Source organism: Stegodyphus dumicola, chromosome X2 (assembly GCF_044657685.1).
Source record: "Stegodyphus dumicola isolate Sdum_Otavi_A_Nest chromosome X2, ASM4465768v1".
Classification (NCBI taxonomy): domain Eukaryota; kingdom Metazoa; phylum Arthropoda; class Arachnida; order Araneae; family Eresidae; genus Stegodyphus; species Stegodyphus dumicola.
Window position 1 is genome coordinate 139,360,264 of NC_140781.1, and position 16,098 is coordinate 139,376,361.

General features: G+C 33.3%; 1 protein-coding gene across 1 annotated transcript in view; it reads right to left on the minus strand.

Annotated features, from left to right (window-relative positions):
* The window catches only part of LOC118194276 (uncharacterized), a 75,575-nt gene extending 60,875 nt beyond the window's left edge, over positions 1 to 14,700 (minus strand). Inside the window, exons 1-2 of the mRNA XM_085809729.1 lie at positions 14,575 to 14,700; positions 2,049 to 2,108 (exon numbers count right to left, since the gene is read on the minus strand). Coding sequence (XP_085665855.1) covers positions 2,049 to 2,108; positions 14,575 to 14,684 — 170 coding nt within the window. The 5' untranslated portion in view covers positions 14,685 to 14,700. The remainder of the gene's footprint in view (positions 1 to 2,048; positions 2,109 to 14,574) is intronic.
* Positions 14,701 to 16,098: the final 1,398 nt, after the last annotated feature.

A 16,098-nucleotide genomic window follows, 5' to 3' on the forward strand; every position in this document is an offset into this window, starting at 1 on the left:
TGAGCCCTGGTCTGATTTGCCAAAATCAATTAGGTATCAAGATTAAACAAGAAGAGAATGTTTTTGTTTGCAAACCGTTATTCAGGTTCATCCGGCCGCCAGAAGGTGTCAAGGAAGCTAGCCGTGGCAGTAAATTTGTCCCTGAATTCCCACTTGCAATCCGATAGGAACAGATGGATTTCTCTCAACTCATACAAACAAGCAAAGCAGTTCGTCCCAAGAAGGCCACCTTATCCCGAGGGAACAAAGATGCTTGTGCTCTCCTTACGTTTTGTAGTACTACGAAGAAGCTAGAAAAGTCTGCTTTCTATTTCATGAAACTGATTTTCTCCACTCATACTGAGTTACAAAGTCATGAAGATAAAGTATATATTGTGCTTTTGTCAAACTTCCAGTACAAACTTCCTCGACTTCCTTTACTACTGCAAGGCTTTTAGCCCTTAAACTATTTTAAAGTGATGCGTCAGGGAACTTCATTGTAAGATAAGATGCAATATTTGGTTTACCAGATACTACTTCAGCTTTCTTTTGCTTAAAAAACACAAGGGCTTTATTTTCCACATTAAATGCTTTTGATGTGAAAATAACTTCATTGAATTGTTAAAAATATCTAATGACAAATAACGAGCAGATGTGTTGTTTGTTATATGTAAGGCCCTAAGGCAGTGAAAAATTGTATCAAAAAGTGTTTAAGGTCATATCTTGTTTCAGGGTCATCGAAACAGATGGACCTGATTTTAAACAGTTTTGTAGAAAAAGTATTTGAAACAGCTTAGCATTTTTCACAGAAAAGTTCAATTTTTTTACCTACATAATTACTAAAGCTCAATATGAGCTCCGATGTGATTGTCGCAAAGGCGAAAAGTTATCAGTTTGCAACAAGATGCCATATTCCATACATTCACCAAACATTGTGTTGAAGAGTTACAGCAGACTTTTCATGTATATGCATGTTCTGCATATTTTATTCATGGTTGCTGTCTTCATCCGAACTAGCTCGTTAAAGGCGACGGAGCTATTACTCCTAATAAAAGCCTTTTGGCATGTCAGTAATATTACTCGCCCGTCGCTACAGAGATGCGAATACAAATAAAACTTAGTAACTTTCTGATTATTTTGGTATAACAAATAAGAAGAGTGATTTGCAGTTAAGCACGGCGTACTGATATAAGATATTTTCTCTCTCTTCCAAGCATGCCTTCATAGTGTAACGGTTATCCCACTCGGCGCGTATTCGAGAGGTCCAGGGTTCGCGCCCCGGTGAGGACAATGTTCATTTTTCTCGTCTCCCATATAAAAGTAACCTAACGAATCTACAGTGATTTAAAATTTCGATGAACTATACGGCATAAAATAATTGCTCCACAGCTCCCAGAAAGTAAAACTAAAAGACGCCCTATTAATTTCATTTGAGGAATCAATTACCTGTTTGAAGCCTTTACAATATGATGTATGTGTTATTTCTGTAGGCAACCTTTTTTTGGTGTAATAATTTCATTAAGAAAGAAATTATGTCTGAGAACATTGAGCTGTTCCTTTTGTCTGATCCCTGGTTGGATTATTCTTATTTGCATCCAATGTATCTAACAGATCTATCTTCACAAAGTAAATATAATCCTCTTTAAATGTCTTAATGAAACCTTCTCCTTCGCATCAGTTTTACGTAAAAAAAATAGCAAAATATATGACAAAGTTTCCGACAGCTATTGTCTAATTACCATTTGTTAGAGTATTTTTACTAGTAGATCAATCTTGTTCCAGAAATGAAAAGCATATAGCTTAATGGCATATTTAAGATGAAATTATTGTAAACTTCAATACACTGCAAGTAATACATGCTTAAATGTAATTTTGAAGGTTTTTCTGCGAACTTTTCTATATCTCACATTCATTTTCATAAGCAAACTCACACTAATTACTGTGCTGACATTAATTGTCATTAACGCCGACCCGTTCTACTAGCTATGTTATAAAAAATAAGTCAATTGCTTATATTCATAATAAAGCTAAATAATATAAAAATTTACCTATCTTATAAAAATGCTTACCCATAGTGATCATGAATCACAATATATTTCTCCATAGCAAAAGATGGACAGGAACAGAAGCTGCAAATGAAAGATAAGAGGTTAGTCTAAGGTGCAGCAGTCTTCGGTTTCCATTAATCTTTTATTAATTAAAGGTACTTTTATATTTTTCAATTGCAATTTTTACGTATGTTTCAATTTCCTTTGAAAACTTATCTTGAATAATTTTGCAATTCATTTTTCTTTAATTTAAATTTATATGATAATTTTCTAAGTATATCGCTCAAAATTTTTGCCTTTATCTATTTAATTTTCTCCCAAAGCTATTATTTTTCCGTCTTCTTATTTACTTCAACTGTTATCTTAACCTTACTTAGCTTTTTATTGTTTCCTTCGTATTTTAAATTTCTATCTTAAGCCATGATCCAAAAAAACATTGCGACCATTCCTACACCGGAAGAATGCAACCAGTCGCCGCAATAACGTTGATAGTACGGAATAAGGGGGGGGGAATGTTATTTAAAGCTTGATAGAAATTAGTTTTACGTTTGTGGAAATTATTTAATTAATTGATAGATGGCGCTAGCGTTGCGTGTTAACGAGACGCGACGTGCCTTCTGAATTTCCATAGACTCTCCACCGGCAGCTCGATAGATGGATGTCTGATGGTTCGCACACTATTTGATTAGGAACACTTCGGTTCCTATTTGATTTCGATTTTCGATTATGAAAGCATATAGATTTATTTGTCAACTGAACCACCATGTTTGATCTATGAACTGTATTTATTGTATATATTAAAAGTTACATTTTAAAAGTGATTGATGTCGATTTATAGATCTTAGAATATTTTGAAACAGTTGGTGCATTAGGCCGTCAAGAATTGGATTTAGCACGTTTCAAGTGTGCGAAGTCGGCAAAAAAGGTAAGGCTAAACTTTCTAATTTGTAGAGTAACTATGGCGGAAGAGTCTGTTGTTAAATTAAAATCGAAACGCAAAGTTATCAGGACCACCGTGTCCAAGATTCTAAAAAAAATCGAATCGGAGTTGAATAAAGAAGAAATTGATACAAGTACGTTAGAAGAAAATTTAGATCAATTAATTAATCACGAAATCAAAAGCTCTGAGTGAGTTAGATGCTCAGATAGAGCGTGACTTAAAATCAGAGGCAGAAGAGTTTGAAACAGAAATTCTATCTTGTATCGAATACGAAGAGAAAATTCAGTTATGGCAATTCAGAGCAAATAAAAAATTGAAAGAATTGAATAAAGTAACAAATTCGGATAATGAAAACTCTCTTAACGAAACTAATTCTAAAATCGAAAGCAATAAATGTACGCGTCTGCCAAAATTAACCATCGCTAAATTCTATGGAGATTACACCCAGTGAACAAGTTTTTGGAACTCTTTCAAGGTAGCAATCCATGATAATGAATCTTTAACAAAGATCGAAAAATTTAATTATTTAAAATCGTACTTATGCGGCAACGCCGCAAACGCGATAGAAGGCTTTTGCATTTCGGAACCAAATTACGATGAAGTTGTCTAAATACTTAAAAACAGGTTTGGCAGAAAAGATATAATTATAAACTCACACATGCAAAAACTCCTGAATCTTACCCCAGTAACCAAATCCAGTGACACTGTAAAACTTCGCAAACTTTGTGACACTATCGAAACTCAAATACGCAGCTTGAAATCATTAGAAGTCACACCGGATAAATACAGTTATATGTTGATTCCAGCCATAATGAAAACTCTGCCGTCTGATATAACCTTACAATTCAATCGTAAAACGGATTCGTCATCCTTTTTTAATGTTGACGAATTATTGCACTTTGTTCGTTTAGAATTGGAAAGTCGCGAGAGAAGCCATCTTTTGCTCTCCACTCATAAATCAGAAAGCACTTCCTGTGTTTATAAAGAGAAGGGTGGGAAGGGGAGTATCGTCCATTCCACTCAGCAGCTGCTGGCGCCGGTTAAAGAAAACAAAACTACTAATTGCTGTCTGTTTTGTAATACATCCAAACATGTTACTGAAGACTGTGAATCACTGACAGTTGATGAGAAGAGAAATTTATTACGTAAACATTCCCGATGTTACCTTTGCCTGAAATTAAACCACTGCCTAAAGCAGTGTCGAAGCGATCTCGTCTGCTCCAAGTGCAAAGGTCGACATAACCGTTCAATATGCTTTCGCGCTGAGAAAGAACGAAATGAAAAAAATAAAAGTATAGAAGATTCGCATGTTCTTTCAGCATTCTCACGCAGCAAAATTAAAACTATTTCACTTCAAACTTGTTGCGTAACACTTCGAACAACTACGCAGTCGGTTTTAATTAGAGCTCTACTGGATTCAGGTAGTATGCGTTCCTTCCTAAGAAAAGAAATCGCGGATAAATTGAAGCTTCCTGTTATTCGAACAGAGACTCTTTCGGTATTTACGTTTGGAAATAAAACACCCATTAGAAAAACATTTGACGTTGTTAAGATAAAATTACAGAACAAGGAAACACCGAATTTGAAAATCGAAATTGAAGCTCTCGTGACTGAACAAATTTCAAGTTCTGATTTACCACCTCCTAATCTGGATAGACACATTTTAGGCAAACAGTTAGAAGGTTTACAACTCGCAGATTCTTGGGATTGCAAAGAAAAAATTACTCTTTTGATAGGAGCTGATCATTATTATAATGTAATAACTGGGAAACTTAAGCGTTTAGACAAACATTTAGTAGCTGCTGAAACGTTATTCGGTTGGTCTCTGCTAGGTTACACTAAAGGTACAACACACACGTCCACAGCCTTTAATATCATAGTTGAGGAAGATATAATATCTGATCAGATAAAGAAATTTTGGGAGCTTGGAAGTTTAGGTATAAAACCTGAAAATGAATTATCTGACCCATTAGACAATACCATAATGGAAAAATTCGAATCGGAAATTTTATACAAAAATTCTCGTTACAAGGTTAGGCTGCCATGGAAGTCTGATAGAAAATATGAGTTACATGACAATAAAGCGATTGCGCTGAAACGATTTGAGAAACTTGTAAAGGGATTTCAGAATAACCCTGAACTCTTTTATTCGTATCAAACAGTTCTACAAGATTATTTACAACAAAACATCATTGAACCAGTTCCAGACACTGTTGGTAGTGAATCTCAAAACACATTTTATTCGCCTCACAGAGAAATCGTTCGTAGTGATCGAACTACTAGTAAACTACGTATCGTATTCGACGCGTCTTCACATGGACCTGGTGAAATCTCGTTAAACGACTGCTTGCATATTGGTCCAAATTTGTATCCTGACATTCTTGAACTTCTGTTGGCCTTCAGGCTTCATCCTGTAGCATTTACAAGTGACATAAAGCAGGCTTTTCTTCAGATAGAAGTAGATGAGAAGGACAGAGATGTAACGCGTTTTCTGTTTACTAAAAACCCATTCGATGATCCACAAAATTTTATAACTTATCGGTTCACACGTGTGTTATTTGGTGTAAACAGCAGTCCAACTTTACTGGCTGCAACCATTAAACACCATTTGAAACAATATGAGAAAACCTACCCTGCCACTTGCGAATTTCTAAATGATCGCATTTATGTAGATGACATCATTGGAGGACACCAAAACGTTGAACTTGCTTTCAATACCAGTTTAGAATGCGTCAGCATTTTTAGAGATGCTAGTATGATTCTACATAAATGGCACACCAATTCTCAAGAACTGCGCGAATTATGGATTAAAGAAGGTATTGAATCCGAGGAATCTAGTCATGTTTCGGAAGCTGGAAATCCTCCATTGAAAGTGTTAGGAGTCGCTTGGGACAACCAAGGTGACATAATTTACTTTGATGTAAAAAATTTGATAACATTTCTCTCAAAACAAGTTAATACTAAACGTTTCGTCCTACAAGCAATAGGACGAATTTTTGATCCTGTAGGTCTATTATCACCGTTTGTACTTAGAGTCAAAATCATATTGCAGCAAATTTGGACACTTGCTTTAGATTGGGATGATGAACTACCAGAAAATTTATGTTCTGTTTGGAAAACATGGTGCAAAGAAGTTTCCAATTTGGACGAAATCGGTATTCCACGATATTATTTTTCTGCAATCGGTAATAGTGATGTGGAAAGAATTGAACTGCATTGTTTTTCTGACGCTAGCAAAAGGGCATATGGTACAGTAGCGTATCTACGTATAATTTCTAGCAATGAACAAATATTTACGGTTTTTGTTGCTTCAAAGACTAGAGTAGCGCCTTTAAAATCGCTCACCTTACCTAGGTTGGAACTAATGAGAGCTCTTTTGTCAGCCAAATTAGGCAATAAAGTTTTGAAGTTACAACCTTCTTGTTTTTTCTGGACTGATTCGAAAATCCCACTTTTCTGGATAAAAGACTGTGCAAAGAAATTTAAGCTTTTCGTTAAAAATCGTATTCAGGAAATACAAAATTTGACATCCCCAGAAAATTGGCATTATTGCCCCGGTAAATGTAATCCCGCTGATTTGGCTTCGAGAGGAGCTAAACTTCCAGATTTGAAAAACAATCCTATCTGGTTTCAAGGACCAGAATGGCTTAGAATGTCGTCTGAGTTGTGGCCTCGACAGAATGAAGAGAAACCTGTCACTGAAGAAGAATTAGAATACCGCAAAAATATTAATGATATTTATGAATTTGTATGCACGGCAGTTGAAGAAAGGGTAATAGACATCTCAAAATATAGTAATTTAAGAAAATTGTTGAGAATAACTGGTTGGATGAAACGATTCATTGGTAAAATTAGGAAAACAAACCATTTGACAGGTCCATTAACGATTGAAGAAATAGTAGATGCCGAAAATTATTGGATTCGATCTGAACAAGAACGTTTTTATCCCGAAGAAGTTGAGTCTCTGAAGAAAGCGAATAAAGTCGAAAAGAAATCAGCTTTATATCTTTTTAACCCATTTTAAGACCAGAACGGGATACTGAGAGCAGGTGGAAGATTAGAACATTCTAGTTTGTCACATGATGAAAAACATCCGGCAATTCTTTCAAGAGACTCCTGGCTAACAAATTTGATAGTAGAAAGTGCACATGTTAAAATGATGCATGGAGGAGTAGCAACGACCTTAGCTGAAATTCGAAGTCGCTTTTGGATCCCAAAAGGACGTCAATTTATCAAGAAAATAATAAACAAGTGTCTTATTTGTAAAAGATATTCATTGAAGTCTGCTGACCAGACCACTTCTCAACTTCCAGAAGACAGAATCAATGAGACACCACCATTCTACGTATCTGGCATAGATTTTGCTGGACCGATTTACGTAAAAAACATCGAAGGAAGTCAAAAAGCCTATGTAACATTATTTACATGCGCTATCACTAGAGCCATACATCTGGAACTTGTACCGAATCTCTCTACAGATTCTTTCTTGATGGCATTCAAAAGATTCACATCTAGGAGAGGCAATTGTCGAGTAATTTATTCGGACAACGCGAAAACTTTTAAAAAGGGAAAAAAGAACTCGAACATTTCTCTAAAATTTTGTCGAATGAGAAATTCCATGATTTTCTGTCGAATGAAAGAATCAGTTGGAAGTTTATAATAGAACGAGGGGCTTGGTGGGGAGGCTTCTACGAGAGATTAGTAAAATCAGTGAAAGAGTGCTTACGAAAAATTCTCGGTAAAGCTTTACTAACGTTTGAAGAATTGTCAACAGTTTTAGCACAAGTGGAAGCTGTTTTGAATTCTCGTCCTTTGACATATGTGTACAATGACCACAAGGAACCGTTGCCACTAAAGCCAGTCAATTTTTTGATTTTTGGAAACAAAGATTCTACATTACCTATCAACTTTAATTCCATTATTAAAGATGGCTCTACCAAGTCCTCTCTGACCAAAAGAAAGATTTATCAAGATTTATTGGTTAGGCAATTGTGGACTAAATGGAAAAAACAATATTTGATGGATCTTCGGACTGCTCATCAATTAAAAAATCCTAACGTTTACGATGATCTAAAAGTTGATGATCTTGTATTAATTGAAGGCAACAATAAGTGCAAACTTTTGTGGAATTATGGTAGAGTGATAAACGTTTTTCGTGGTCGTGACAACAAAGTTCGCTCTTGTGAACTAAAAACTGCTGATGGAACAATATTAAAACGACCAGTTCAATTATTATATCCTTTAGAACTTTAAAAAATTTTTTTATTGTTTAATAATATGAATATGTTTGAATATGTTTTATGCAATTGTTTATTTTGATAATTTAGTTTCATATGATTAGATTAAGAATTGTTTAAATTTACCGAGTGTCAAATTATATTTGATGATAACATACCTTTTTTAGAATTTAGTGATTATAGTTTGAATATATTTTCTATTCATTTAATATACTTATCAATTGTTTTATAATTATATGTTAAAATACTTATTGCTATAAATTTGATTCTTGTTAGATTGATGTGAACTCTTGACAGAGTTCAGGTGGGGAGTGTGTGGAAATTATTTGATTAATTGATAGATGGCGCTAGCGTTGCGTGTTAACGAGACGCGACGTGCCTTCTGAATTTCCATAGACTCTCCACCAGCAGCTCGATAGATGGATGTCTGATGGTTCGCACACTATTTGATTAGGAACACTTCGGTTCCTATTTGATTTCGATTTTCGATTATGAAAGCATATAGATTTATTTGTCAACTGAACCACCATGTTTGATCTATGAACTGTATTTATTGTATATATTAAAAGTTACATTTTAAAAGTGATTGATGTCGATTTATAGATCTTAGAATATTTTGAAACAACGTTGTTCAGTCTGAGCTTGAACATTGTTTTGATTTTGATCCTGCATTTTCATGCGGTATTTTCTGTCCTTGGTTTTCTTTGAATCCTTCGCGTTTAGTTCATAAAAGGTGGCATACGCTTCCCCTCCTAGTTTGAAGCTCTCAGTTGCTTTACAAACTTGCGTGAGACAACGTTCTCTCCTCCTTTTACCTACTCTAAATACTCCTCTCTGTCTTATCTGAGATTTCCACCTCCTCACTATTATATATGTCCAAAGAGGATTATACGCTAATTAGCTTATTACAGCCCACACGGCTAAATAAGCATAAACTTACCAAAGTATCAACCCATGAGGCATTAATTTGTCAACTACGTACGCATGTAATGAAAAAGGTTGCTGACTTAAGCAATTTTAATAAAGGTCAGAAAACGAAACCATGCGCCTTTGACAGTCAGCCCTCATATTTTTGCCATAGTCAATTAAATAAATACACAAATATCTCTTTATTCTTTAGATTATAAGGCATTTCTCCCGCCTTCTTAGCGAGCCTTCGTGGTGTAGTGGTCTGCACGCTCAACGCGTAATTGAGAAATCCGCAGTTCGATTCCCGGCGAAGGTGTTGCATATTTTTCATCTTTCCTTCTTCCAAAAAATACCTACTGTCTTCACAGTGTGTCGCCCGAACTAAAAGGGTGGTGGATGATTATTCTCCCCACCCAGGATTTGGTGACTGGGTCCCCTGAATACCCCAGTCGCCCTTTAAAAGGGGGAGTATATAAGGTATTTCCAAGAAGGCGGGAGCCTTCTTGGCATGCCTTCGTGGTGTGGGGGTCGACACGCTGGGCGCGTAGTCCAGAGGTCCGTGGTTAGATTCCCGGCGAAGGCGTTGCGTATTTTTCATCTTATCTGCTTCCAAAATTACCTAATGTCACTACAGTGGCGCCCCGAACTAAAAGGGTGTTGGATGATGATTCTCCTCACCCAGAATTTGGCGACTGGGTCCCCTAAAAACCCCAGTCGCCCTTTAAAAAGGGGAGTATAGAAGGTATTTCTCCCGCCTTCTTAGCGAGTCTTCGTGGTGTAGTGGTCTGCAAACTCAGCGCGTAATTGAGAGGTTCGATATCCTGCGAAGGCGTTGCATATTTTTCATCTTTCCTGCTTCTCAAAAAATCCTAATGTCTCTACAAGATGATTAAGTAATTAATTTCATGTTGTATGGCAAGAAGCCTTTTAAAAACTAGGATACTTTTCATAATCAATTGCCGTGCTTATTCTAATTAGTGCTGTTCAACTGGAAAAATTGGAACAGATTATTTTTATAGCTGTTTCCCAGGCTTTAGCCTCGTGATCTACATGCCTATATTGCTCGCGCGAAAAAAAAAGGGGGGGGATTCCTAGACGAAAATAATGAAATAATGAAATGTTAATAAGCAAACAGATATAATCAATAAAATCTGATAAGGATAAGCAAATACACTTTATTAATTATCCAAAAAAGTATTATTAAACTGTTTAATAATACATAAAAGTTTCTATTCTATTCTTCAAATGTGTTTATATTCTTAATAATACATTAAGGATAGAGAGCACTTCAAAACCTTTCGCTTCTATGTAATTTGTATTTATTTTTTTTACCATGTACACATTTTGGTAACTATTGACTTACAGTAAAGAAAAAATGACAGCTCTCTCTGTAGCTCCATTCTAGTTTTTATTCTTGATCTATTGATTATGAACGGGTTCTATAAACAACTTTCTTTTACAATATAATCTCCCCTTGTAACCTCGAATACAGCCATTTACTTTCCATTTCATAAAGCTGAAATTGACTGTTACTTCAAGACCAGTCTGAAAAAAGATTTTAATCGTTTCATATTATCAAGCCGAAGGTCACTTTCTTCATCAATTCTTTTACTTGCCAAGTAAATGTAACCTAAATAGTTGCAAATATTGCAGAGTTTATTGAAGCAAGAACGGAAAATCTGGTGCTAGAAATTTTGGATCTTCAAAATCGCATTGTCTTAAAATGCTCTGCATCAGATATGATATTCTGGAATATAGTTAATAGAAACAAATTTCCGTTCATGAAAAGAACTTCATGCAAAACAAAATCGATTTTTAGTTTCACACACTTGTGTGAATCAATTTTCTCAACAATGAATATAATAAAATCAAAGTACAGATCTCGACTTACGGAAGAATATCTTAATGATTGCTTACAAACAGGAATGTCAGCATACTTCCCTAATTATGAAGCAATGGCGAATGAAATGCAATGCCAAGCAACACACTGACTTTAAGAATTACAATATTTACAATGAATTTTTATACCAACGAACTGTAAATGAAAGAATTTGTAAAATTCTGTGTGTTACAATTAGTAATTATTTATTTTACATAAGAATGCAACTAACAAATTTTATATCTTAAAATTATACATTTAGGAATAATTGTTTTTGTACGTTACGTGCATTATTAGCTACGCTAAACTATAAATTAATTTTGAAAAATGATCGTGTCCGCTGCCCCAGCGGTATTCTGGGATGTGCTCTAACGTATAAAAAGGCTGGAGATCCCTGTAATAATAGCTCCCACTAACGCTGGAGGCGGCAAAACCATTGAACACGAGTAAATCGACCTGGATTCTGTACATTCCGAATGGGCTGACATGGGATTTTCAGGGTTTGTAACCTTTTGTAAAATAAATATGATTCAATTTCCCTTAGAAAGTCAACCTCATAAGTGGCCAAGTAGTCAAGCTCCCTGAATACGGATTGTTCCATTAAAACTCAGGCGAACGGTCTAGCTGCATTAGTGTTTTCGTGGCTTTTCCCATGTGCAGCGTGAAAACGAGACAGTTTTCTTTAGAAAATTTTTCTTGAAGGCATCCCTAGCCTTAGGCTGATAGTTCTTGAGTGCTTTGCGGTATTCAGATAGCCTAATCTAATCATTTGAAAGTTCTAAACGAAGACATTCCGCCGTTGGGCAAATAGTCATCGTATACTTCCCTTACGAAAAATTATCATACAGGTTTCCAAAGCTATACAGAAATTTCTACAGAAGTTATTAGCTAATCCTCTATAGAAATGCTTTCCTATAAAACTCTAAAGAAATTTTACAAAGATTTCGCAGACTAGAAAACCACAGAAATTTTGCTATCCAAAATTTCATAGAAATTTAATAAAGACTTTATATTGTTTTTCAGAAATATCTAAAGTTTCAGGCTGTAATCAAAGCAAATTTTCAACTTTTGATTTACTGTGTGGTTTATAAAAGAGTAAAAATAAACATTTTTTATTTATAAATATTAAATCATTTTTAATGGAAATAACAGCGTTCTTTCCTTCAGCTTAAAGATTTTTAGCTTCTAAATGTAACATTTTGTGCAAATTTTCATATAATATTGCTTATATTTTATATAATATTGCTTAACAAAATTAGATGTAAAAGCATAAAATAAAATCAGTTTAAATCCAAAAAAGTAAATAAAATGTCTAATTTATGCTGTTTATAAAATTTCAATTTCTGAAATTAATGTTTTTAATTATTGTATAAAGGATTTCTTAACTTTAATTATTTAAAATGAATTTATTTAATTAAAATATTTTTTAATAAAATTATATTAAAATTTATTATTATAAAAAATTACATCTGTTCCAAAAATTTTTATTTTGCTATGAAGTGGATATAATAGTTTCAGTATGATTCATGTAGTTGATCACATGATATCAGATCATAGACATGATACACAGGATTCTATACTCGGAAACTTTAGAAACTGTACAAATTTTATAAAACCTGTACGCAGATCTTTACAGAATATTTACACATATCCCTACAGAATCTCTATGGATAACTGTACAGTAGTCTATATCTAAAATGTTACATAATCCTTTAGGCCTTTCTGATCTAATTCATGGCCATAAATTTAAGGCTTCTGAAAAGAAGTTTAACTTTGGATTTCTTATATACAATTCTATAAGCCATTTTCGGTCCTCAATCAATAATCCAATCTATTTGATTACAGTCTTTTTTTCTTATGTGCAAATAAACAATATGTTTTTGATCCATTTAGTAATTTTCTATTAAGATTTAAGAATTTATTTCCATTAGGATTGAAAAATTCCGTTAAAAGTGCAGTAAACTAATAATAAGTACTACTTTAAGGAAATTATGTGTAAAAGCAATGATTAAACATAATTATAATCCCCAATTTTACAAAAAATTACAAAATGCATATAACTTTCTTTTTATGATTTTTCTAGTAGTTATAAGAGGAGGTATACATCTATAATGCCAAACTTACTAACTGATTAGTAAGAATATAATACAAATAATAAGATTCTACGCTCAAAAATAGACGAAGTATTTTTTTTAATATTCTGATAGAAGATAAATTTATAGTCGTAAGATAAAAAATGTCAAGTTATTTGTCTACATATCCTGTAACATATTTTTACACCTTCGAATTTTCATGTGTAACATAAATTAGTTATTCCATGTGTAACATAAATACAAGCCAGTTTCCCTTAGTCCAGTGGTCCGATACTCAAACTGAATGCGAGCTAAATACAGGATCTGAAAACACCTGACGCGACAGAATTTTTTTTTATTTATTTACGTAAAATAAAAACAAATTAACAAAATAAAAAGTATTTTAAATAAATTTTAGATTTCGTTTACTAAATTTTTATCAAAATATACATAAGTAATAAAGGAGAAAAAATCAAATTTATACTTATTTTCTGTCTCAAAGTTTGGTACCAGCCTGACTTTTTTTTTTTTTTTTTTTTGTTACACTTTGTAATTCAAATATACTGACAGTTAAATATTTTCAGACTGCCATTTATTTCAATGTCAATCTGAAAATCTGTAAGTTATTTAACTAAAAATAAACAAATTATGAAAACTTTCCTCCTGTGATAAGACTTGAATAAATAATGACAGCCTAGTCTCTTTCTCTTATTTATCAAATTTTTTGTTCGACGCACAGATAAAAATTCTTATGTTTGTAATGTAAATAACTATAAGTTTTATTTTTTTACAGTAGCTTGACACGGGATGACCTTTTCATTCAGATAAACTTTGCAGCCTTGGAGTGAAACTATTAGAAATCATCTTCATCCCGGATTGAGGATGCTTAACGTCAATCGGATTATTTTCTCGTTAGTTTTCAACTGCGGAAATGTTGCTCACATATAAATATATTTTCAAAAAGCAAAGCCAAAATTCCTAGTGCAAAGATTCATAACTAAGTGTATTAATTTTTTACAAGCATAAAAGTTAATCAGATTTGAATTTTCAAATAATTAAATAAGATGTAATTATTTGAAATTCACTGTAAATTTATTAGCTCCATTTATTGATTTTTCTGGCTTGTAATTTATGTTCGCTTTTAATAATAACGAATGCAATTTAATCTCAGACATCAAATAACTAAAACCTTTAAATCTTTGTAACAAATAAATAATCGAAATATATTCGCGGGACGCATAAATTTGCATCGTAGGATGCATGCAGCCTGCGGGCTATCAGTTTCAGATTTCTACCTTAATCCACCATGAAGGTACATATCCTTCTTTGACAGATAACCTAGTATGTTTTACCATATTTTAACAAATCAAATACAACTTCAGCTTTAGATAAAATATGCAAAAGAAAAATGTATTTTATTTTAACGCGGAAAGGAATTTCGATGTTTTTAAGAATAAATGAGTTATAATTTTAAGATAAACAAGCTTAATACTTTCTGAAACAATTTTACCTGTAGAATCTATTCACTCGATGAAGATGAACACCTTTCAAACTTAGCGGGATGGAGAATCCTAAGAGTTTGAAAATTAAACAAGAAAAGTAACCTAACAACGCATTCATGAAAACGGTATGTTGCTTTATGGAAGCTTTAGTTACGCACCGCTAGGTGGCCTGCGCTTTTCGGTACTACATCATGTCCGCTATTGGTCTAGCAAATCGAAGTTCTTCGGTCTAGCGTTTCATGGCTCCTGCCAAAAAATTTAATGCCTACATAGTATCACTGTGATTTTCTTTACGCGCATCGTAATTTTTGTTTTTGCGCGTGCTTTCTAATGCTTCTTAAAACTTTTAAATGTTTTGATGGATGAATGGCAGAGTTCTTGGCACTGTAAAAATTTAGAGATCTAGAAATTAAACTTTGTACTTAAGCTGTAAAATAATTTAAACTATGCTACTCTACATTATGTTTATCGGCTTGCGAAGTTTCTCCTATTTTCTTATAGTTGGTTTTAAAATTAGTGGTAATAAATTTAATAAAATATACATTGGAATTATCTTAGAAATTATTTTATAGGAAATGATTAATATGATTATTTTAAACAGCTATTCAAATCACGTTTTAACGAACTTCAAGTATCACATGATGAAGAATATGATGATAAAATACTAGACTGTTATAATTTGCGGTTATAAATTTCTTAATAAATATTCGTTTCTATTATGTTTCTTATTTATTATTAACTATAATTTTTTATGACGTTAGATGGCAGTAGATGTCCTCAATAGTTAACAAAACTGAGATGCAACTTAAATGCTTTCTCAATCTATTCGGCTTTATTACAGGAAGGGGGGAGTGAACAGCATTTTGACATTATAAAACTATTTATTGAACTCTCTATATTTTCATACAGCATTCGTTGATATCTTTATATTTCATAGCCCTAGTTGTGACGCAATAAATTGTTCTGGAACGTGTCAAGCACCTGCTTTTAGGCATTCATTGAGTAATAAAGTGCCTCCTATGCGTTCCTATATAAAGCAAAGCATTATTGTTTTTTAAAAAAAAATACATGTTTAATTGTTCAGCTACGCTGAATGTATACATTAAAGTCAGTACAAAATTGATAGGCGGGTGAAAACTTTAAATCTTCAACTTTAAATCTTCTAAGCTCTCATAGCTGCGGAGGAAGCAGTTACAATTATTTAATAAATATACAACTGCTGTTAATGGCAAACCAATTCAAACTGGTCTTCTATATGCATTTTAAAAGCAAAATTATACCGTGCTTTTACAGTATACTTTATTATACATTTTAATCTTTATTTAATCTTAATAATATTCTTGCTAAATAAATACGGAGTATAGTTAGCATATTCAGATTAGGTAGTTGTTGTCACTTGATATATTCACTATACTCTTAAACCTTTCATTTTTTACATCAGTGTGCAACATAATTCAAAATTATATGAGTCTATCGTCTTGCGTCGTCCACATTCATATTTTAATATTACGAAAAAAAGTCACCCGAAAAAA